General features: G+C 53.4%; 5 protein-coding genes across 5 annotated transcripts; all 5 read right to left on the reverse strand.

Moving 5' to 3' along the window:
• Window positions 1-197: 197 nt before the first annotated feature.
• Window positions 198-1,736, reverse strand: BU26DRAFT_499253 (uncharacterized protein; the record flags this gene model as incomplete). Its single annotated transcript, XM_033826391.1, has 5 exons — window positions 198-610; window positions 708-739; window positions 777-838; window positions 1,171-1,336; window positions 1,441-1,736. The coding sequence occupies 5 exons, from the start codon at window positions 1,734-1,736 to the stop codon at window positions 198-200; spliced, it is 969 nt and encodes a 322-aa protein (XP_033691613.1).
• Window positions 1,737-2,801: 1,065 nt separating this feature from the next.
• On the reverse strand, window positions 2,802-6,598 carry BU26DRAFT_513412 (HECT-domain-containing protein). Its single transcript, XM_033827617.1, has 10 exons — window positions 6,130-6,598; window positions 6,029-6,067; window positions 5,870-5,975; window positions 5,674-5,807; window positions 4,439-5,621; window positions 4,093-4,386; window positions 3,908-4,045; window positions 3,634-3,859; window positions 3,415-3,584; window positions 2,802-3,356 (listed from the first exon to the last, which is right to left on the reverse strand). The coding sequence occupies exons 1-10, from the start codon at window positions 6,164-6,166 to the stop codon at window positions 3,257-3,259; spliced, it is 2,427 nt and encodes an 808-aa protein (XP_033691614.1). The 5' UTR covers window positions 6,167-6,598; the 3' UTR covers window positions 2,802-3,256.
• Window positions 6,599-7,233: 635 nt separating this feature from the next.
• Window positions 7,234-9,521, reverse strand: BU26DRAFT_513413 (ABC1-domain-containing protein). Its single transcript, XM_033827618.1, has 3 exons — window positions 9,124-9,521; window positions 7,897-9,068; window positions 7,234-7,839 (listed from the first exon to the last, which is right to left on the reverse strand). The coding sequence occupies exons 1-3, from the start codon at window positions 9,411-9,413 to the stop codon at window positions 7,571-7,573; spliced, it is 1,731 nt and encodes a 576-aa protein (XP_033691615.1). The 5' UTR covers window positions 9,414-9,521; the 3' UTR covers window positions 7,234-7,570.
• A 3,084-nt stretch (window positions 9,522-12,605) lies between these two features.
• On the reverse strand, window positions 12,606-13,727 carry BU26DRAFT_25997 (SPX-domain-containing protein). Its single transcript, XM_033821254.1, has 7 exons — window positions 13,544-13,727; window positions 13,340-13,424; window positions 13,165-13,287; window positions 13,064-13,114; window positions 12,874-13,014; window positions 12,709-12,825; window positions 12,606-12,656 (listed from the first exon to the last, which is right to left on the reverse strand). Coding segments are annotated over exons 1-6 (486 nt in total). The 5' UTR covers window positions 13,546-13,727; the 3' UTR covers window positions 12,606-12,656; window positions 12,709-12,741.
• Window positions 13,728-14,400: 673 nt separating this feature from the next.
• BU26DRAFT_513415 (uncharacterized protein) lies at window positions 14,401-18,840 on the reverse strand. Its single transcript, XM_033827619.1, has 9 exons — window positions 18,457-18,840; window positions 18,368-18,397; window positions 18,240-18,312; window positions 18,114-18,185; window positions 16,319-18,066; window positions 16,053-16,266; window positions 15,775-16,004; window positions 15,140-15,693; window positions 14,401-15,090 (listed from the first exon to the last, which is right to left on the reverse strand). Exons 1-9 carry the CDS (start codon window positions 18,520-18,522, stop codon window positions 14,853-14,855), a joined length of 3,225 nt encoding a protein of 1,074 aa, XP_033691617.1. The 5' UTR covers window positions 18,523-18,840; the 3' UTR covers window positions 14,401-14,852.
• Between the last annotated feature and the right edge of the window lie 858 nt (window positions 18,841-19,698).

The following is a 19,698-nucleotide window of genomic DNA, read 5'->3' on the forward strand; positions in this document are numbered from 1 at the left end:
AGGGGGTCGCGTGCTTCTATCGCGGTCGCGGTCGTCGATGGTACCGGTGCGCAACCCACCGCATTCTCCAGACCCCTCTCTTCAATCCTTCAAAACTCCACGGAGGCCTTCAGAATACCAGGTGTGACGTCTGCCGGGCGGGCGATCCGGGAGAATGGTAGAAGGGAAATAGGGCTCTTTAATCTGGGGAAGACGCTCTAGGGCCTTGAGACGGCACAGCGGGGCGTCAATCTGGGCGCAATCAAGGGTCCCGGAGGGCGAACCCCAGAATATTGCCGCAAAAATGGTGCGCGACGCGGCGAGTCCGGCCAGAGCAGCGAAACGACGTGGAGGGTTGCAGCCGCCGGAGCCCTTTGGCGTTGGGCCGGAGCATGGCAGCGGCTGCTGTCATTGGCGAAGGATGGGTTGGGAAATGCGGAGGGCCCCAGTGATGATGGCATGGCGTTCGGCAGCTCGGCGCGCTCTGCACCGTGGATCGACCGCACGCTTTCACGAAGCATTTTTCGCACGCTGCGGCGGAACACGGCCAGACTAGTATTAGCCATTCTGGCTGGTGCCATTATTGCGCACACCACGAACTCGGTCTGAGGATGTGTTCGGCTGCTTGTGGCTACGATGTCGAGTTTGCGGGATCAATTGGTCTGCATCCCAACAGAAGCCACCCGCACGAAACGTTGAACAAACTGTCCAGGCCGAGAATAGCACACACGAATCCTCGCGGGAGTTCTTCCGTGGAACTCTGTTGGAAAAGTTAGTTTCAACCCGTTTCAACTTACCTTCCCTGCACCGCTCGGAGTCGGACGGGACAGAACATCCGAGGTCGAAGTGCTCCCCGAGTCTTCGTTAGCCTCACTGCATACGCTTTCCGATTTCAAGGTTAGATATGGACCTTCTTGAAGAGCCGGGAGTCATGTGAGCGGGTAACGTGCCTGATAAGGCGTCCCATGGGTCACTTCTCTCTCCGCAAGCTCGAACAACAGAACTCAGCTCGATTCAACCAATCTAGCCTATCTGCTCCCGTCAATCCAGTGTCCGCATCCATACACTCCGACAAAACGATCCGCATTAGAGATTAACAGTACCAGCATATGTAACACTCCACAACACGCCCGTCCAGCTCCCTTATAGAAGTCCAGCAAGGCCAAGCAGAACGGCGAATGCACCACCCACCGGCGCAATGATGGCACTCGCGGCACCAGTGTTGAATGATGAGGCAGCGGCTCCGGTGCCCGTCGCTGTGCTCGATCCGGTCGCGGAGGCCTGGGTGGCAGTAGAAGATACGACGGGCGCAGTCTTCATGGCTGACTTTGCGGAGGCAAGGGAGGCGGAGCTTAGACTACATTGCACGCGTTAGCAAGCTGCTGCTCATGCTAATGCATCATGGTTCCGATTCCACCCCGAAGCATTCCTATACTACAGCAAAGGAGAAACAGCACTTACGGAGCCGCAGCATTGCAGTACTGCGTAACCTGATTCTGCACCGGTGGCCTCTCATTCGAATCCGGGCAGTTGTTGTAGCACGTCAAGAGATTGCTGTAGTTATCACACAGGCAGATCCAATCGGTCCCCTCGCATTTTTCAATCTGCGTTTCAATGCCCGCGCGGCACGCGTCGACAATGTTCTGGGCCTGGCACTCGGACGAGCTGCCCGTCGGCGAGGAGCCCGCGGCGGTCGTGGTTTGCGCAGCGGCAAGGCTGGCAGCCGAGAGGAGTGCAAAGGCGGCGGCGAAACGCATGTTGATTGTGCTTCGGTGGATGATGGGATGTGTCGGGAAAGGGGGTCGGGAGGGTGATTGAGAGCGAACGCGTGAAGAGGTAGATTAAAGACGTATATAATTAACCCAGAACGAGTGATGGGCAACGAATTACTATTCCTTCCTTCCGTTGGGTAGGAGACGACGAAGAATGCAGCGGAGGGACGAGGACCAGAGAAAAAGACAGCAGCGGCGCGCCCCCGGAATTTTAAACAAACACGCCCGTCCACCCCAGAGTCAGACCACAGACCACCGCAGCTGATTGAGCAAGCATGGCGCCGTCAGTGCTTCTTGCAGCCGGAACGCGGGCTTGTCCTCGAATTCGATATTCCCCTTACCTAACTCGTCTAGTCTTTTCCCCAAATATAACAACCCGATGCACCCTCGGATGCTTCTAGCATGCCGTTTGCCTCCCACTCAATAACTCTTGCATCAATCGTAGCTTGTATCAGACAAGCGGCCATCCAGCGTGCGCGATCTTGCCTCTCAAACCTCCAATCGCTGACGTCTTGCTCGTGAGCATGCTCAGGGTGAAGCTGAACACAAAGACCTCTGATTCTCGCTTACTGGCGCCACCGTCCACTTCTTTCCGAACGGCTGCCGCTACGATTGGTGGCACTACAGTACCGCTTCGATCGTCGACAGGGAGGTGGCGCATCAGGGATGAACCCATCCGCTTCCAGCATGCACTAGAAATTGGGCCTCGGAAACTCTCTTCTGCACATCATGGCGGCGGCAAATGGAAGATTGAAGAAAACTCCGTTGAATGTGCAATGTCAGTCATGCGTGCAGAGATTCTTGAGGGATGTTCATTCCAGTCGTTGAAATTGGCCTCAGTGATAGGGTGTCCACGTGCCCTCCCTGCTCTCTCGGCTCCATTCCGAGAAAAGAAGCTCCCCTAATCTCGCTTTCCCGAATCGTGAAGCCACGGCGCCAGCTCCGAAAAGCGTGATCTAACCTTTCAAATTAACCTTGGAAGCTGAGACGCCCGGAGCGAAATGACGGACCGACAAGAGCATGAAGAGCGTAAGTAAATAGATATCATTCCTCTTCCAATCCACCGCACAGAAGCTCTCTATTCTAGACCATTGGCAGCACAACATCAATCGGGGAGATTTCAATCAACGTTATTGCAATTGCAGCCTGCTCCCACCCACTCCATGCAGTATCACTAGAAAAGGACGACCTATTTCACCTAATCCAACCCGCTTGGCCGAAGTAACGCCCTGACATCGCGTCTCTCAAACGGTCAAGTGCGCGATCATGGCTGAGAACCCAAAGTGGAACGACCTCTCGACCGTAAATTATATCCAATCCTCCCTTGATGAATGATGCTCATGTACGATCCATGCTCTCCAGAAGCTGTCTCCATTTCACGCTTTTGTACACAGGTAAGTTGCCAAGTATCCCCTCTCCTTCACTCCTCGCGCGTGAAGCTGTGTATGGACCGAATGCGCGGATGTGGATGCATAGCAAACCCTAGCTGACTTTCAAATGCTCTTCTACTCCTGTCCAAATCCAACAGTTTCCTCCACAGCAATCGTGAGCTTCTGGTTGAGCGCCTCGTACGTCTTGTACGGCGGCAGGTCTAGACGATTGAAACTGTTCAATAAGTCAGCCTGTTGTTCTGCTTATATTGAAATTGATAGGGATGACTTACCATGTATGGGACTTCGGCAGCTGAGTCGGCTCGCCAGCCTTCTCGATGGTAAACCTTCTCGGGCCATCGCTACCCTGCAGATCTTTAAATCCGTTGACAGGAATACGCGACGTGCCTGTTGCGAACTGCAGCAGACGAGACTTCTGTTCGGCGTCCCAACTCCGGATGCACTACTTTAGTTAGCTTGGAACATTCAATTCAAGGGGAACTTCAACGCACCTTCCAGAAGTTGACGATGACCTCGTCACTTTCTGTGTAGCCGCGGTAATCGGTGTGCTTCTTCCAGTCGTCTACGTCGATATCCGCGATTCCACCGATGAGGAGTTCCAGTTCTCTTTCGTCGAAAACATTGACAAGATCCGGAGGAATGAGCTCGTTGAAACCGGATATGAATGCGTTGAACTGTTCTTCGACGCGCTTTTGAATACGCCATTCCGTGATGAGTCTAAAATGATTAGCAACCAACCACCTCGGCAGTTGAAGGGGTACTTACTCGACATATTCCTTCTTGTTCTCATTCGTCACTTCGATGTCCTCGCCTCCTGGCTTTAGTTCGATGCTAACAGTCTCGCCAAATCGCTCGTCTTCGGTGGAGAAGGTCAACTCTAACGCGTCGGTGATGTCGTTGTTACTTCACATGTTAGCTCAATGCCTCCGTATAGCCATAAGATGACTTACAGCATCCACTCAAGATTGCGATGGAAGTCGGCGTCCACACCCTCCATATCCGCGAGTTGCACTCTTTTCCTCAAGATCATCTTATAGAAGGCTCCAATAAAGAAGGCATCCAGAAAGCGACGGTGGAAGATGGCCAGACCAACGACACGCCCAATGAATTTGAAGTAGTTGAGATGTTCGGGGTTGATGCCGGAGTGAGGATTGATTTGAAGGGTGTAGTTGTCATGAGCGGAGTATTCGAACAAACAATAGAAGGGGTTGAACATCTCATGCGAGAGCAGGAAGAAGAATTCTCTGCAACAATGTGTCAGCATTTGTTACCACATAAAGAGCATTGTTGACATACCGAGAAAGACCTCCATAATCCAGACCGTCTTCGCCGTCGAACTTGATCATCAATCGTTTCTTGAGATCAGCAGCGCTCTGCCGCATGATCTCATGATATGAATCTTCGAAGATGTGCGTTCTTCTGACTTTAACGTGACATTGCCCAGAGACAATGCGAAGAGCCGGTTGCGATCGGAAGTAGATCAGTTTGCGGCGGAAATCACGCTTATACTGAGGAACGTTCTGGTCGAGCGAAGAAGGTAGTCGAGGGTCGTCCCAGGTGGTAGTCTTCGTGTTATGGTCGACGAAGTATACTCGCGCTGTGTTGGTGAGTCGCATTTCCCATCCTGACGGCAGTGGGCCAAGCTGCGACACGGGCTGTTGCTGAATGGTGCTGTTGTTAGCGTTCTGCCCGCCATACATGCGGATGTACTGCTGCCTCCGAGGATCCACCCAGGTCGTGGTACGGGTGTTGTGGTCGACAAAGTAAGGTCGTCCTTCCGGAGTATGTCGTTGTTCCCAACCTGATGGAAGCTCTCCCGTTCCTGCTGTCGTTGCTCCTGTAGCCATCATGTTCACTGCAGTAGACGAAGGTCCCGGCGGCGAAGGCTGGCGTTCGGATAGCGTGGGCGAATTAGCGCCAGTGCGATCCTCAGGCAGCATGCGGTTCTGATGGCGGGTACGCTCCACCTGCGTTTGCGCTGCTAATGCAGTTCTTTGATCAGCCTCATTAAACCCGGCGCCCGGCCTTATCCACGTAGTCTGCCTGGTATTATGATCGACATAATACGTTCGGCCCAAGTGGTCTTCTCTGCGCTCCCAGCCCGGCGGTAGGCGTCCCTGAGCATCCTCAAAAGCACTGTATCCGCGATTCTGGGACGCTCCATTCTGGGAGGTCGCGACATGAGGGACTTGAGGAGTGGGTTGGCTGAGGCGCTGAGGAGTCGGCTGGGCAGGCACTTGGGGTCGCTGACCAGGATACATGTCGGGGTGGAGGGTTTGCGTGGACTGAAGCGGTGTTGTAGCAGCGGGGGGAGCACCGCCTATCCCGTTCACGGACGAATGTGCTGATAAGGAGGGGCGGTTCGCATTCTGGCCGGCTTGGTTGATGGGGGTGGTCAGGTTTGTGGACAGATTGAGGATAAGTTTCCCGTGCACGACCATGTTGTCATTCGACTTCTTAAGGTCGCGGGTCAGCATCTCTACGAGTACCGCGTTAGCATACTTCTAAAGTCGGTTCGGGCAAGAAATTACCGTCCCCGCCCGCGTCCAAGTCGATAACGCTCCCTATGCGCACGTTTATGACGCCGAGGAAGCCTTGGTCCTTCTTCTTGAACTTCTTCTGGTCGAATATCTGTACCGCCAGCACGCTGTCCTCCGTCACCCGCCTGCCCACCGTATTAGCGTCTATCCGGGGCATCTTGCTCGCGAGATCTGAGGTGTGACGTACATATCGAAACTCTCGTTCCAGTACGGGTTCAGCGTCTTCTTGATCACGCTCGTGGTGCGCGTCTGCTCGCCATTGATGGTGGCTACGGCGAAGGGATCCGGGAACCCTGTATGACATATGAGCGACTTATCGCTGCCTCTTCGCGCAGAGAGAACGTACGGAATACATCACGCTTGTAGAGGCCATCTGCGGCGATAACTACACGCTGTTAGCGGGCCTCGTCGAGCTCGAGGGCAGGGGTTCGTCGAGGTAAGACGCACTTGTGACCCGCAGGTTGGGTTGACCGGCTCCGTCCATGCTGTGCGTATCTGTGATGGGCGTGGAGATGTCGTCGGCGATGCGGGCGTGCGGCTCTCAGAGCTCGCAGTGCGGTAGACGTCTCGTTCCGGTAGCACGAGGGGTGGTGATGTCGCCGACAGCAGCCTGTAGAGGGCGCGGACGAGGGTCTGGGGTGGAGGAGGCTGTGCGGGCGAAACGGGCCGTGCGCAGGTTACAAAGGCGGCGAGGGGCGCGGTCGGGCTGCCGGCAGGCTGTCGATGCGCAAGAGACACACGACGCTTATCCAAGCTTTGCAAATCTCGGCGAGCAGACTGTCCAGCGCCAGAAGGCGAATTTCACAGTCGCAGTCGTTCGTGGCCGGTCCTGCGAAGTGGGCGGCTCGCCGCCTGGTTCTCTTGGCGAGTGCCCCGCCTGGCTGTCACGAACGAGACACCCGGAGGCGCACTCTCCTCCCGTCCTGGAAACAGAGGGCAGACGACCGCTAGACAGTCCAATTCAGTATTGCTGCGCCACCAGTCCCGATATCCGGCTCCAGATTCCACCTATTCTGTCATGCTTTGACAGCAGCGGAAGCGACGAGGCTCGATGATGTCAAACCTCGACAACACCCTGTCAAAGCGCTAGGGGTGCGAATCCCGGCATCAGGCGATAGCAGCAGCAGTCCAAGCAGTGATGTGAAGGACTTCAAGAATGGTAATCCATCGAGTCGCCTTACGGATGGATCTGGCCATTTCACACCCTTCTATCTTCCAAAGAAGCTGTGGCATCCCGGCACTGTCCGGATAAGTCAGAAACCGACCACTGTATCACAGTCTAAACGCTCTGTAAACGCCCTCTCAAACACATTCCAGCGCCCAGCCACGACATTCCATAAGAGTCCGCTGAGTCTCAAGCTCACAGTCTTTCTGCTCTGTTCACGATGGCTCATGTGTTCCGCAGAATCACGCCCAAATAGGGAGTAATCCGCGCATTACCCAGCTCGAGCCCCCGTAAGCCCATCGGCGCATACTGTATACAACCAATAACTTGAGTCAGCTTTGATAAGGAGATTGCACTTGCATGAGTTCTACGGAGCTGGCCAAGTGGTCTATCCAATTCATGCAATTTAGGGATGTGTACCTAGGTGCTTCATCCTCCTGTTAGCCATTTCAGGCCACCGACATCGTGCCGGCCCGCTGTACAACCTCAATCACCCTATCCCAGCGCAGCTGAAAAGTGCCACAAGCCCCACAGGAGCTTATGTATTCCCTATCTACAAATGTTGCACCGCCACAGTGCCGCGCGGGTGCCGACGTAAGTCCGGGCAAGCTACGCCTCGGTCTCGAAAGATATGTACACACTCCTCATCTTCGAGCCCACCTTTCTATGAATATCAACAAGACCCATTCCCAAGTTATCTATCCAGTGGCGGTAGAGCCGACATTACGCTTGGTGGCTACCCACCGCCATCTGCTCCATACCCAGCATCGCCCTCAACTTCAAATACGTCTCGTAAGCCTCCAGCTGCAGCTCCACGCGCATATGCGCACTCCATGCCCGCAAGAAGGCGATGAAGTTCCAAGGCCAGAGAATGCACCCGTTCAACTTCTCCAGCTGTTCTTCGTAGACAGTCCGCGAAGCGTAACGCGCGAGAATGAGGAAAGTTCGGGCAGGCCCTTGACGAGTATGGAGACCCTCATCTAACGACCGCGCTGTCAAGTCGTCAGCTACAGTTACATGATAGGTCGAAGATCTGGGCAAGTACTCACTAAGATCATTTGTCTTCAGAATCAGCAGAATGACCCGCGGCACCTGTCCGAGCAATTGAATCAAACTTTCCAACATACCGTCGCCCAATGCTTCGCCAATTACCTCCTTTTCCTTCTTACTTCTCTTGGTTGCCACATCCTGCATCACCACACTATAATCTCTCCCCGTAATCGCACTCGCAAACAGTGGAAAATGCTCATCCCCGATGCCGGCAACCTCCTTCGCGTACTTCCGCATGCGAGGCTCGTCGGCATCCAGCACGGCTAGCCAGAGTTTGGCGTAGGAGCGCCGTAGGTAGGTCGGGATATCGCGATAAAGGCCATGGTCGTACATTATGACGTCGAAATTAGATCCATGAGGTCGCGAAGGATTATGTCGGACAGCAATGTTACCGCCGTGCGGGTCGCAGTGCAGCGGCGCATTGGTGCCAAAAATCATTTCGTTGAAAATTCGAGCCAGGGCTGCAGAGACCTCATCGCGGTCGATGCCGTGTGAGTCGAGATATTCCAGGTCGTCTGGTCGGTGGCCGCTCACGTACTCCATGACCAATATCCTGCGCTTTGCCCATATCACTTCTGGAATGATAACTGGCGCATCTTTCACTCTAGCAAAGTAGTCTCGTGCCCGTATGGCGTTCTGACCCTCGCGATGGAAATCCAGCTCTTGCGGTAACGACACTTCCATCTCTTCTGATAACCATGTGAGGTCGTACTCCGGAAACCAGTATTTCAGTGTCTCAAACGAGAATCTCGTCAAAGCCAAATCTAGCTTCGCCCACTCATCCAATGCCGGATGCTGCACCTTGACCGCAACCTTTTGACCATTTGCCCTTATCACAGCGCAGTGCACTTGCGCCAGAGAAGCTGCGCCAATTGGTTGCTCCTCAAAGTCTGAAAAGTATTCTGAGAGATCGGTGCCTGTATCCTTCAGCACCATCTCCTTTATCGATTCGTACGAGGACACCGGACATTTGTCCTGCAGCGGTATGAACGTGTCACACCATTCGCTCGGTAGCAGGTAATTGAGACTGCTAAGGTGCTGCCCTAGCTTTATGAATATCGAGCCGTTCTTCTCAAGTGTGCGAAGGGTTCGTTTCGCGCAGCGTAGGTGGCAGGCTTTGAGGAGGTCGTCGTAGTCTTCTTCTTGATCTCGTTTCAGCGTATCGCGGTAGCTGCAGGAATCATAATCAGCTTTGCTCCCACGTAGCTCGGAATGGGCGCGCTCACTCTTTTATGTTTCTGAACAGCGTCGACACCACCCTACCGCTCCTCTGTACCGCGGTATACGCATGTTTCGCATCGTCGTTGATTGTGGTAACAGCAACACTAATTCCCACTCCGCCTCCTGCAACCAGCAATCTTCTTCTTCTTTTGTTCTTCGCAATTGGGTTCGTGGCAGGATTCGTCTTCGTCGCAAAGGCACTGCGCTGCTGTGGCACTGCTTTTCGGAGACATGCGCGACAAGTCCATGGGACAGCCCGGCGAAAGAAAGGAGAAAACGCGCTGAATGAGGACATTATGGGCGCATAGTTACAAAGAGTACTTCTGAAGTCTATATTAACGATAGAAGAACTGAAAGGCGCACAAATAGGGTCGACGCGGCGGTCGACGCTGTTTCCCGACACTTTTCTTCCATGGAAATCTTTTAGCGCCGGATCGCGCGTGTATGGCCTGATCCCTGTTCTCTTGGCAGTGAACGTCACGACGGTCCCGATGCCCCTGATAAGGATTGCTCAAGAGGATCGCAAACTCCTCATTATGAAGGCTTCTGCTTGAATTTCCGTGGCAATACCTTCTTAGACCTTGGTAAATAACAATCGCTCGCTTCGAACTCAGACTGTCCACCCGCATAACTCCGTGCATCATGGAAGACCACCACCCTTCCGCATAACCGAGAGAGCACTTTCGAGCGCCAGCCATCTACCCATCGACTCGCTGCGTTCTATGTTGTCCAAATTAAAATCCCATCACCTAAAACCAACGACCGTGGCCGGCATTTGGTCGTTGTGCTGCTCGTTACATGTCGATGCTGTCATTGAATCTCAGCACTCCATTTCCCTTCAGGATGCCGTCAACACCGTCCGGTATCGATTCTCCTCTAGGCCTTGCGACACCTAAGCTACCTTGAGCGCCCTCTTGCGATGCGAAATCGGAGAGATCGGCGACGAGCACGAGCCCGGCGGTCTTGATGGACTCGATAAGTGCGGGAGCGAGATCCTGAAACCACCGTTAGAACCTCTCTTGTGCTGGGAGGATTCCCGTCAAGTATACAGACGAAGGGAATATAAACCGTAAAATAAGCTTACAAGAAGGCGGGAACTGCAAATCAAGCCCATGAAGTTGTTGTCTCTCGCAATCTGAACAGCCTCCTTTACGGAGATTGTGGTGCGTCCGCTACTTTCAACCGTATGTGACTGGCCGTAAGGCGAGAGGGTACCGTCGGCGCCGAGTTCATTGCACAGGAGCACAGGGTCTGTCCATGCAGTTAGCCAAATCATTCAAAATGGAGACGGCGGATGCTCACAATTCGGCTGCTTCCAATTGATCACCGTGCAGATGTCTTGGTTGAACGAGCTGAAGACCACACTCCTTAAAGTCCCATCGATCTCTCCAGCCCCTTGCTCCCTTAGCAGTCGGGCATGCTCGAAGACGACGGACAGAATCTTATCCGCGAAGTTATTCATGTCTACAGTAGGACCGAGCTTGAGAAGCTCTTCTTCCAGCCGCGACGGGAAGAGCACATGCAGCTCGACGTGTATATTGACCGGCAGGAGGGACAGCGCGTCCTTGAGAGTTACGGATGAGGTAGCGAGAGCTCGGTGGATCGTGGGAATTTCGTCGGACGTCGCATTGCTAAGAGTAGCAAGCTGAGCTCCTGCGCCAGGGTTTTGTCTCGCCCCAATAGCAGCGAACTGCGAATATGTGAGTATATTGACGGGGACATCCAAACCTTCGTGGTTGATCTTCCACGTTGGATACAGTACGGGCACACCATCAGCAGTCAGTTGTACGAATAACCGTACATATTCCCCGGAGAGACTGGATCCAGTGATCAAGGTATGAGGTTGTGAATCCAGCTGACTTGTTGCCTTCCAATACGTGGCGAAATGAGTGATCTCCAATGGGATGCCATGGAAGGGCTTCACAACCTGAAAATCGAACGTTATCCGGCCGATAGCTCGCAGCCGCGGGTCAAAAAGCTCAAGATGCCACTGACCCGTGCTATTTCCCGGATTCGTGAAGACCTTTGACGATGCCACGCCACGAGCGATGACCTTGGAGCCGATGGTTGGGTAGACGTCGAAGTCAATAGAGAAGGTGTCGATGTTCTCGATCTGGAAAGATATGACCTTGAACTCGTCCTGGATGGGAAGCAAAATACTTCTTGGTATAAGGTCCGAGCTTTTTGATGAGATTGTGAGTCTTGCTGCGGGATATTTCTGTGCATCGAAAAATTGGATCGCGTCTTTGCCCAGTCTTTCGAAGCTAATGACCACGTACGTCTTGGTGTCTAGGAAGTTGTGCCCATATCTCTTGAATGGAATAATGGGAGGAGGTAACGTGAACTCCGGAATCCCCTCCACGTCACCTTCCGTTTCCATGGGGCCGGGCAAGGTGCCAGAGGCGGTCTGCGTCGTGATTTGAGGAGACGCCTGTCTCTGCGTCGTCAACCCGACCCCGTGGCCCACCGAGGCAAGTAACCTCATGCACTCAAGATGGCCTTCCCAGGTTGCGTAGTACATTGCCGATAAGCCTTTCTCGTCCACTACGTCCACATCGACCTGGCACTCAAGGAGAGTCTTGAGACACTCCACATGGCCTTCACTTGCGGCGTGAAAGAGAGGTGTCCACTGATAAAGCTTGTCTGGCTGGTCCAAATTCGCACCGTACCTCTGGAGCAAGAGGAGCATCTGTGGGTTCTTTCCAGATCGCGCCACCAGATGTTGAGGGTATAGGCCTTCAGCATCCGGCAGCATTTCCGCATTACCCCGAAGAAGCAACTCGACGATGTCCATCGACGCGTACTGGCAGGCGAGATTGAGTGGTATATTCTCTGCAGGCCCAAGCCGCGTCATATGGCCTCCCCGAGAAAGCAGTGTCTGAACGCAAGCGAGCTGCGAGTGTACGATCGCATGTATCAACGGCGTGAAGCTGTCTTGATCGCGGAAGTTTACGGTATCCGGTGCAGCGTTAATGAGCTCCTGCACAACGTCGACGTAGCCATGGATGGCAGCGTAGTGGAGCGGTATCCGACCATAGACGTCTGTCGCATGTACATCAACCCGGCCGGCCAATCCTATTCTCAACACGTCCATCCTTCCGCAGATGGCGGCCTTATGTAAGCAATTTCGCTCGTTGATCTCGTCCTCCTGTTGTAGATCCACCTGCTTCGTCTCAAGCATGATCTTCAATGCCGCTTCTGGGGCTTCCTCCACAGTACTCAAGAATGCTCTTGATATTCGTTCTTGCGCATCGTTGAGCTTCGATAGCCGAGAGAGGCAGTCTTCGATCTGAGCGGTATTCGCAGTATTGATAGCTTGTACGATCTGGTTATCGAGTTCGAGGTTGGCTTCTAATAAAGGTTCGGGAACTCTGGATTGTGGTGTCTCCTGTGGGGCATGCATTCCTTCGCCTTCAGCCCATCCAGAGAAGTCCAGAAGCGCTTGTGTCGCTTGATCCGAGAGACTGCTGATAACATCGCGGTTAAAACAGGGTTGCACCTCAACGGCCCGCGATAGATATAGCTGCTTTTCCCTGGACTGGCATGAAAGTCAGCCAGTGTCGAGTAATTCTTCTAGGATAGTATCCGACCTTAGACGTCTTGTCCCACTGTACATGTGTTAGCTAGAGGCTGACAGGGGGTTGAAGGGAATACCGAACCTTTTTCAATATTTTTGAGAAGGCGGTCGCGTTTACTTCGACGAATTGCTAGTCAGTGTTAGCCTAACATAACCCAGGAGTGCATGAGGTGGTTACCTCGAGCTTGTTCAGGTCCATGCTGAATTGCTTCAAGCCCTCTTCAAGCGCTATGTATCTTGAGGAGGCCTTGGAGACCGACTGCGGATGCTGCTGCATGACCTTCTTCTTGTCGAGGAGCGTGGCCAAACGGAGGCGCAACTGGATGTTGGATGAGCCTCGTCACCAAAATGGAGGCATACGGAAGTACCTCAGCTTCTTTCTGCAGGTAGAAGGTGTTGACCTTCTCCAGCTCTCGTTCCTTGGTGGAGTGAGCAAAGCATACCGGGTTTGCGCGATGGAGTCGCTCACCACTCGGAAGAAAAAGGTGGCCTTGTTGGCTTGCAGAGATGTCTGCGGATCCAGAACTTCCGATCCATGACTGCTATCCCCTTGCGGCGGTATCACTGGGGTTGCACTGAGTTTCTTAATGAGCTAGAAGGTGTTAAACCGTTCTGTAGTAACATGGTGGAGCGGGGGCGGGGACCTTCTTGAGGGCCTTGTAGTCCACAAAGCTAGCGGCATATTCTGGGATCTCCAGCTGCCGTTTCTGTATGTGTTTTCCGAACTTCCTAGAAAAGCGTGCCGAGTCAGTTTTGTCATCTTTGGAAGCAAGACTTGTCGCCGATGCTGTCTTTCTCAAAACCACCACGGGCAGCGGACGATTCGGGTCCATCGGAGTAAGACATACATTGCGATGGTAGCAGGAAAGGAACGGACAGAGCTCCTCTGGAGTCCTTGAATGCGGTGCGCAAATGATGCGCAAGCGAGGAACCCAAGGCCGGGAGTTGTGCGGATCTAACCATACAGGTCGGGACTTGACAGGTGGTGCTCGTCAGCAGGCGCCGATAGGACGGCGGGGACGCACGAGGGAAGGAAAAGTAAAGTGAGGCTCCTCGAGGACAAGGGAAGGACGTGCGCGGGCGGTATAAGAGTCATCAGAGAGTGAACGCACTGTGGATGCAGTTGCTAGGAGCGATCAGTCCAGACGCTCGCGCGGACCTGGTGGTACCAGACGGTTAGCAACTTTTTGGCAGGCGCCGAATGAGGGGCCCGCATCAAAGGGACACTGAGGCGCTCATCCTGAGAGGGCCACGAGGCACTGCATACGCTGGGGTTGAGAGGGCAGGAGCCCATGTCTCTACGCAGAGGTCGAAGCAGACCAATGGCGATGCGTAGATCGCGCACGCCTCCCGGGAACTGCTCGAGCAACGAGATGCTAAGGAGCGGCAGGGGTGGGCGGAGTAAAGAATTATTCTGCCGAGGACTAGGCGGAAAACGTTGAGAAATGAGCAGTGTGTCCAATTGAACGTGCAGGAGTGTCGGTAAGTTTGGATGCGGCAAAACGGAAGTTTACGTAACCCGACGTTCCATCCCAGAAGCGGAACATGCTAAGCCCAGTGTAGAACTAGCTCCATCCCGCCATGAACGAGCACGTGGACGTAACTGCTGTGTCCAGGTGGGTACCCAGGTAGTTCCACTACACAGCATGAACGTCTTAGAAGTGATAGCTCGATGAGATGTTACTAAAGAGACGATGTAACGAACGTGGAAGATTTGTTTCGGCAAACGGGCGGCATGTACATATTCTGTCTATTACTCCACACATCGAGGATATCGTCTGAGGCCTGCAACATCCTCCCTCCACCTTTTTGTACGCAACCCAAGCCAGAGCGCCTCCAAGCTACCTGTCTCTGCACTGAATAAGGAATCGCAGGGACCTGATCTACCGGGTATTGATATCTGCTCGCAGATCACTCCGTTGTCCAAACCTTCCTTCTCGACGAAAAATCAAAGTACAAGACGTGAGCTCTACTTTTTGGCCCGAGCGCCATAATGCGGAGCCCGCTATCGACTGTACTTCCGCATCACAGGCCATAGACATCCCACCCATCAAGGCCGCTTGAACGCTTCGTATTGGCGTCTACAAAATCACCCCCATGGCTCGGTCTATCGAATGGCGTGCGCGTTGCGGTATGCGCATTGAGGTCTTCCTCCAGTCACAACTCGTCGTCGTCCATCTCGGAGGGCTTCAGCAGACCGCCAACCTTCATCGCACGTTGTCGTTCGTCCTCTTTGGCCTTGGCGGCTTGCTGCTCACGTTCCTCGGCAAAGAGCTCGGCATTGTCACCAGAGAACTCCTTCAAAGAGATCAAGAAGTCTCGCAGGATGATCTTGAACTTGGCGAGGTCAGAGTTGGTGGCGAAGAGTCCATCGATGAAAGAGGCAATTTGACCGCTGCATGGGTCAGCAATGTCAGCAAGACGGGATAATTAGAAGCACTCACGTCTGAAGGTTGGGAAAAGCCGTCGCGAGCAAGTTGCCCACGAAGTTCCGCAGGAACTCGCGGTTGGATGTTCCAGCAGGAGCCATGTCGGGCGCTGTGTAGATTGGGCCCTCCAGCTTACCCGACTCGACGAGCCAGAACATCTTGGCAAGAAGCATGGACTGTGACTTGAACCCGGCCTTGTGGTCGCTGTCTGTGAGGACGAAGAATACATCTTGCAGGATCGTGGTGAAGAAATTCTGGAAGAACGCGTTGCGTGTCTGCGCATCGGTATCCGCCATGTTCGATATCAGCTCGAAGCACATGGACAGACCAGCGCTCTCGACTTCGCGGTTGTCATGCTTACTCGCCCACATGCATGAATCGATGACGAACTTGAATGATCGGGCGTCGAGTTGTAGCAGTGCTGGAAAGCACCGGAGGTTGATGGTCCTCAAAAGCTTGAAGAATTCGACTCGGTGTTCTGGGTATTCCGAGAAGTCCTTGTTGATCATATCCAGTGTGCATTCGAACACGCTGTCCATGATGTTTATGATCTGGTCTTCCATAAGGCTCTGTGGGAGAGTCAGTATGATGTTCGGCAGTTGCTGAGCGAGGCCAACCATGTGTTTGCTCAGATTGGGTCTCCAACGTACATGTAGCTTGTTGATGATCGTGGTCATGACATTCAAGACTTCGGCCTCGCGTGCGTCAGGCACGTTGTTCTTGTAGTCGATGAGTACCGCTTCTAAAAGCTTAGGGACGATATTGTTGTGGATCATCTCCAGATCATCTGCCTTCTCAACGTAGGTGTTAATCAGCTTGAGGATCTCCTTCTTGATTGTGCGAAGACCGCGGACTTTGGGCATCTTCGTAGCAATGTTGCCTGTTTTGGTCAGTCAAATGGGTCCTCATGAGATCAAGACTTACGAACCTTCTCGCTGAACAGCCTCGTCGATGAGCTGAGAGCTCGCGCGGTACATGGTCAGCATGTCGAAGTAGATGCGACCAATCTGGGGGTAGAAGTAGGACCCTATCGAACTGCATGCCGCAACGTTGGTCTTCATAATGTTTCCGACAATCTTGATGACGTCTCCATCCTGCAGACAGGCCGGGTTCTGGTTCGCTTGCGCAATGATGTTATCCCACTAGACATGATATTAGTAGAGCACGAGGTGGAATCTAACGGTGCATACTTACAGCTTGGTTTGGGAGTGCCATCAAGTCGTGGATCAACCTTTCCTGCATGCTCTTCTGGCCTTGGGCGCTGATCATATAACCGCACGCCTCGTAGAAGGTATGAACCTGCTGGGGCGATAGGTCTGCCGTGATCTTTCGAAGATTCCGCACGATCTCGTCAATGAAAGGCTCAGTCTCGCCAGGCTGAAGCGCGACGAAGTGTCTGCGGCACTTGTTGGCGATTTTGATGAAGGTATCACAGGCCATGTCCTGAACACCTTCGTGTGTCTCGTGCATGAACTCGAAGAGCTTGTTGACCACGGTCTTCAGGAACTTCCAATGCGCCTTCAAGAAGCGGGGGTATTGGCCAACAATGTACATGATGTTGCTGGCGACGACGGCCTTGTTGTCTTTGCCGCGCTTCATTTCGGTCAAGCCAAGGAGATCCTTGATCACGGTGACGAGGAATCGCTTTTCCGTCTCTTCATTCATGGCACCGGAAATGGAACCAATAGCCCAGCAAAGGGTATTGCAGTTTGCCCAGGACCATTCAGTGCCATCAACTTGTCGTGCGAGCTTCTCGGACATGATCTGCTCTGTGTCGTTGACGTCTAGGTGGGTTAAGAAGACCAGGCATTCTCGGGTTGATTTGTAGAGCTGAATGGTATCGCTCTCCTTGACGAATTCGCGCACAATCTCACCTTCATCGTTCTCGACGATGAGCACTTCCTCAGGCCTGACCATCTTTTCAATCATCACGGTGCGGAGATTGGAGAGAATCTCGGCATATTTGTGCTTACGCAGCGGATAGTTGGCTAAGATGGCGGGATCGCGAGCACCACCGTTCGCCGACGAGAGGCCCATATTGAGAAGCGGGTTCATATCGGTTATCGGTAGCGCTTGCATCTCGTCGTAGAGCTCGGATACAAGCTTCGTCCAGTATTCCAGGCAGATCTTGAAGATTTCTCTGTCGTCAATCTGACTGATGCGGATGAGGTAAAAATGGCCGTGGGTGAGGAAGTCCCTATTCATCAGGTTCTCGATAACGTTCAAGTGCATCGTGAAGAAGTTGGTCAAGAAGAGAGCCAGATTCTGCACAAATTCTTGATCCCTGCTATTGCTCTGCGCATATGTGCTCTTCAAATCAAGAGTCAGAGGTATAATCTTCGAGATTGCGGTCAAGGTTTCCGTGAACATCTGGACTAATTTGTCATCATAAGCCGGCTGGGTGTGGAGACCGGCGATCTCGGTCAGGCACTTCAATGTGATATTGCGGAAATCAGGAACGTCGAGGAATCGGCTGCGGAGAGTCTCGATGAGGCTGGCACCGCTGGGAGGCGTCTCAAATATGTATCCAAGAGGAATCCAGTTGAGGAAGCGAAGCAACGTCTCGAGGGTCGCCTTGATGAGCGTCGCCTCGGTGGCAGTCCGGAGAACCTCAGAGCAGAGCTGGTATATCGATGTGAACTCGTCGGACATGCTCTGTTTGAGCTCCCGCCGCTTCGCCGACGTCATCTGGTCCTCTGAGTAGTCGAAGACTTCCTCAGACAGCAGCCGGAGTATAGCCATGTTGTTCTCGCAAATAGGCAAGCTGCTATGGCACGACGAGATGATCTCGTTGATGAAGGTGGGCCAGTTGTGAGGCCATTCTTGTTTGAGCACGGATACGAGGACGAGGTTAAGCTTATTGAGGAGGGTGCGATCGATGTGGCTCCGGTCTTCATTGTTCGAGAGTTGGATGATGAAGTTGACGACGAAGTTGCGAATGCCTTGCATGTCTTAGTAGTCTGGTCGTCCGCATGCGTATCATACATACCTTGACATTGATCGCGCGGCAAAACTTTCCACCTAGTCATGATGACATTGTCGAGCACCTGGAGCCCTAAGTCTGCTAGCCGTTAGCGCAAGCTTCAGCCCCCCTCCCCTACCGCGGCGGACTCACATTTGGTCTGAGGGTACTGCGCCTCCTGCAGTATCTTGTCGACCAGTAGCCAGGCGTCCGGGTTCTCCTTGAACTACGCCACCATTAGCTTCGTGATGACGGAGGAGGCGGGGACCGGGCAAGCCTACCTGATTGAGAGTGGCCTGGGCTTGTTTTTGCTGTCGAGATATGTTAGCACTCTGATATCAGAATATAGTTTCGTGAAGCGTATGCGTACGGTCTCACCACGGCCCTCGTAGAAGGCGCGCACCGTGGCGTCTAGCTCTTCGATTGACAAAGACATGCTGGGCCGCTGCGCGAGGGACGAGCTCCCAGACAGCTTCAGCTGCGTGGTTGTATCCCCAGGATAGCTTTTTCTTGTAGAGTGGGCGTGGGTGGGTTTCCTGGCAGTTGCGGATTGAGGCGCGGAGGTGAGGGTGAGGGTGTGTTGCCTTGAAGAGTCGCAAAGACGATAGTGGGGCAGGCGTGCGGCGTCTACGTTGTGCGGGCGGCGTTCAAGAAGCGGTCGTGGAAGAGACCGAGCTCGGCGATCCGTGAATCAGTAGCAGGCCTATACAGCCATGCAGTCGCCGTGGCAAAGAGCTCGCGGAGTGGACGTGGAGGTCGAGGGGAAGCTGCCCGCGAAGCAGAATGCCGAGCAGAGGTTGGACGTTGTTGCGCTAGTCCGGATTGGGAACATCACTCTCGGCCCGCGTTTTCATCGGACCGCCGCGTTGACAGTAGAAACGCGAGTTCCCCAACCCATCCAAAAAGAGATCACGGTCCATGATAGTGATGGAAGGTGCCTCATTCCGTCGTAGAGTAACTCACAAATTGAATGACTGCCTCTGTCGAGCGTTCTCGCGATATCGCAGATAGCTAGCAAAGCCGAGAATGACATCAAGGATGTCTTACTCGAGCCTCCGTCCTTAACAACCAGAAATCGAGGGTTTTCAGGACATGTACTGCTGTGTCTACCTTCCTATAAGGCATCGCTAACAGTTCCAGCAGGCACAATAGCTTCAGTATTGAGAAATGCAGCCTTATCCGTACAATATCTCGCTCGACGGTCGAAGAAGAATACGCAATGAGTTCTCGAGACGACGGGAAACTGCCTAGGTAGTTTCCACTTGCAGTACGTCTAAACAACCGAATGGCGGACACCATGGTCCTGTATCCGGTTCGGCTAGCCTGAACGATGCCCGAGAGTCAACAATGCCCGATCAAAGGAATGGCGGCTAGAATCATGACCATATCCTCCGTTTAAATCGTCATAGGACTGATACATGTGCCTGTTGTCCCTTATCCTACCTCTTTCTCAAATACATCATCTTCTCGTTCGGAGCAATCAATCGCCTTGGACCCTCGTGATTTCATGGCCAGCTCGCAAACCAACCGATTCACTGTCACTTATACTAAGTCGTATTCGAGGTCGCTTTTCGCTAGTTCCCCATGTTGCTACAAGGCCCTCGTTCCCCTA

This window comes from Trematosphaeria pertusa, assembly GCF_010094035.1.
Source record: "Trematosphaeria pertusa strain CBS 122368 unplaced genomic scaffold BU26scaffold_1, whole genome shotgun sequence".
Lineage (NCBI taxonomy): Eukaryota > Fungi > Ascomycota > Dothideomycetes > Pleosporales > Trematosphaeriaceae > Trematosphaeria > Trematosphaeria pertusa.

Coding starts and splice junctions, on each gene's coding strand:
- BU26DRAFT_513412 (XM_033827617.1), bottom strand. CDS start 6,166: ATGGACGGAGCCGGTCAACCCAACCTGCGGGTCACAA. Junction 5,976..6,028: donor CTACAAGCGTGATGTATTCC/GTACGTTCTCTC, acceptor TATGTCATACAG/GGTTCCCGGATCCCTTCGCC. Junction 4,387..4,438: donor GATTATGGAGGTCTTTCTCG/GTATGTCAACAA, acceptor ACATTGTTGCAG/AGAATTCTTCTTCCTGCTCT.
- BU26DRAFT_513413 (XM_033827618.1), bottom strand. CDS start 9,413: ATGTCCTCATTCAGCGCGTTTTCTCCTTTCTTTCGCCGGGCTGTCCCA. Junction 9,069..9,123: donor CTGTTCAGAAACATAAAAGA/GTGAGCGCGCCC, acceptor TGATTCCTGCAG/CTACCGCGATACGCTGAAAC. Junction 7,840..7,896: donor TCTGAAGACAAATGATCTTA/GTGAGTACTTGC, acceptor ACGACTTGACAG/CGCGGTCGTTAGATGAGGGT.
- BU26DRAFT_25997 (XM_033821254.1), bottom strand. Junction 13,288..13,339: donor ACTACAAGGCCCTCAAGAAG/GTCCCCGCCCCC, acceptor AACACCTTCTAG/CTCATTAAGAAACTCAGTGC. Junction 13,015..13,063: donor ACCTGCAGAAAGAAGCTGAG/GTACTTCCGTAT, acceptor TCCAACATCCAG/TTGCGCCTCCGTTTGGCCAC.
- BU26DRAFT_513415 (XM_033827619.1), bottom strand. CDS start 18,522: ATGTCTTTGTCAATCGAAGAGCTAGACGCCACGGTGCGCGCCTTCTAC. Junction 18,186..18,239: donor GCAGTACCCTCAGACCAAAT/GTGAGTCCGCCG, acceptor AACGGCTAGCAG/ACTTAGGGCTCCAGGTGCTC. Junction 15,091..15,139: donor GCTTTTCCCAACCTTCAGAC/GTGAGTGCTTCT, acceptor TGACCCATGCAG/CGGTCAAATTGCCTCTTTCA.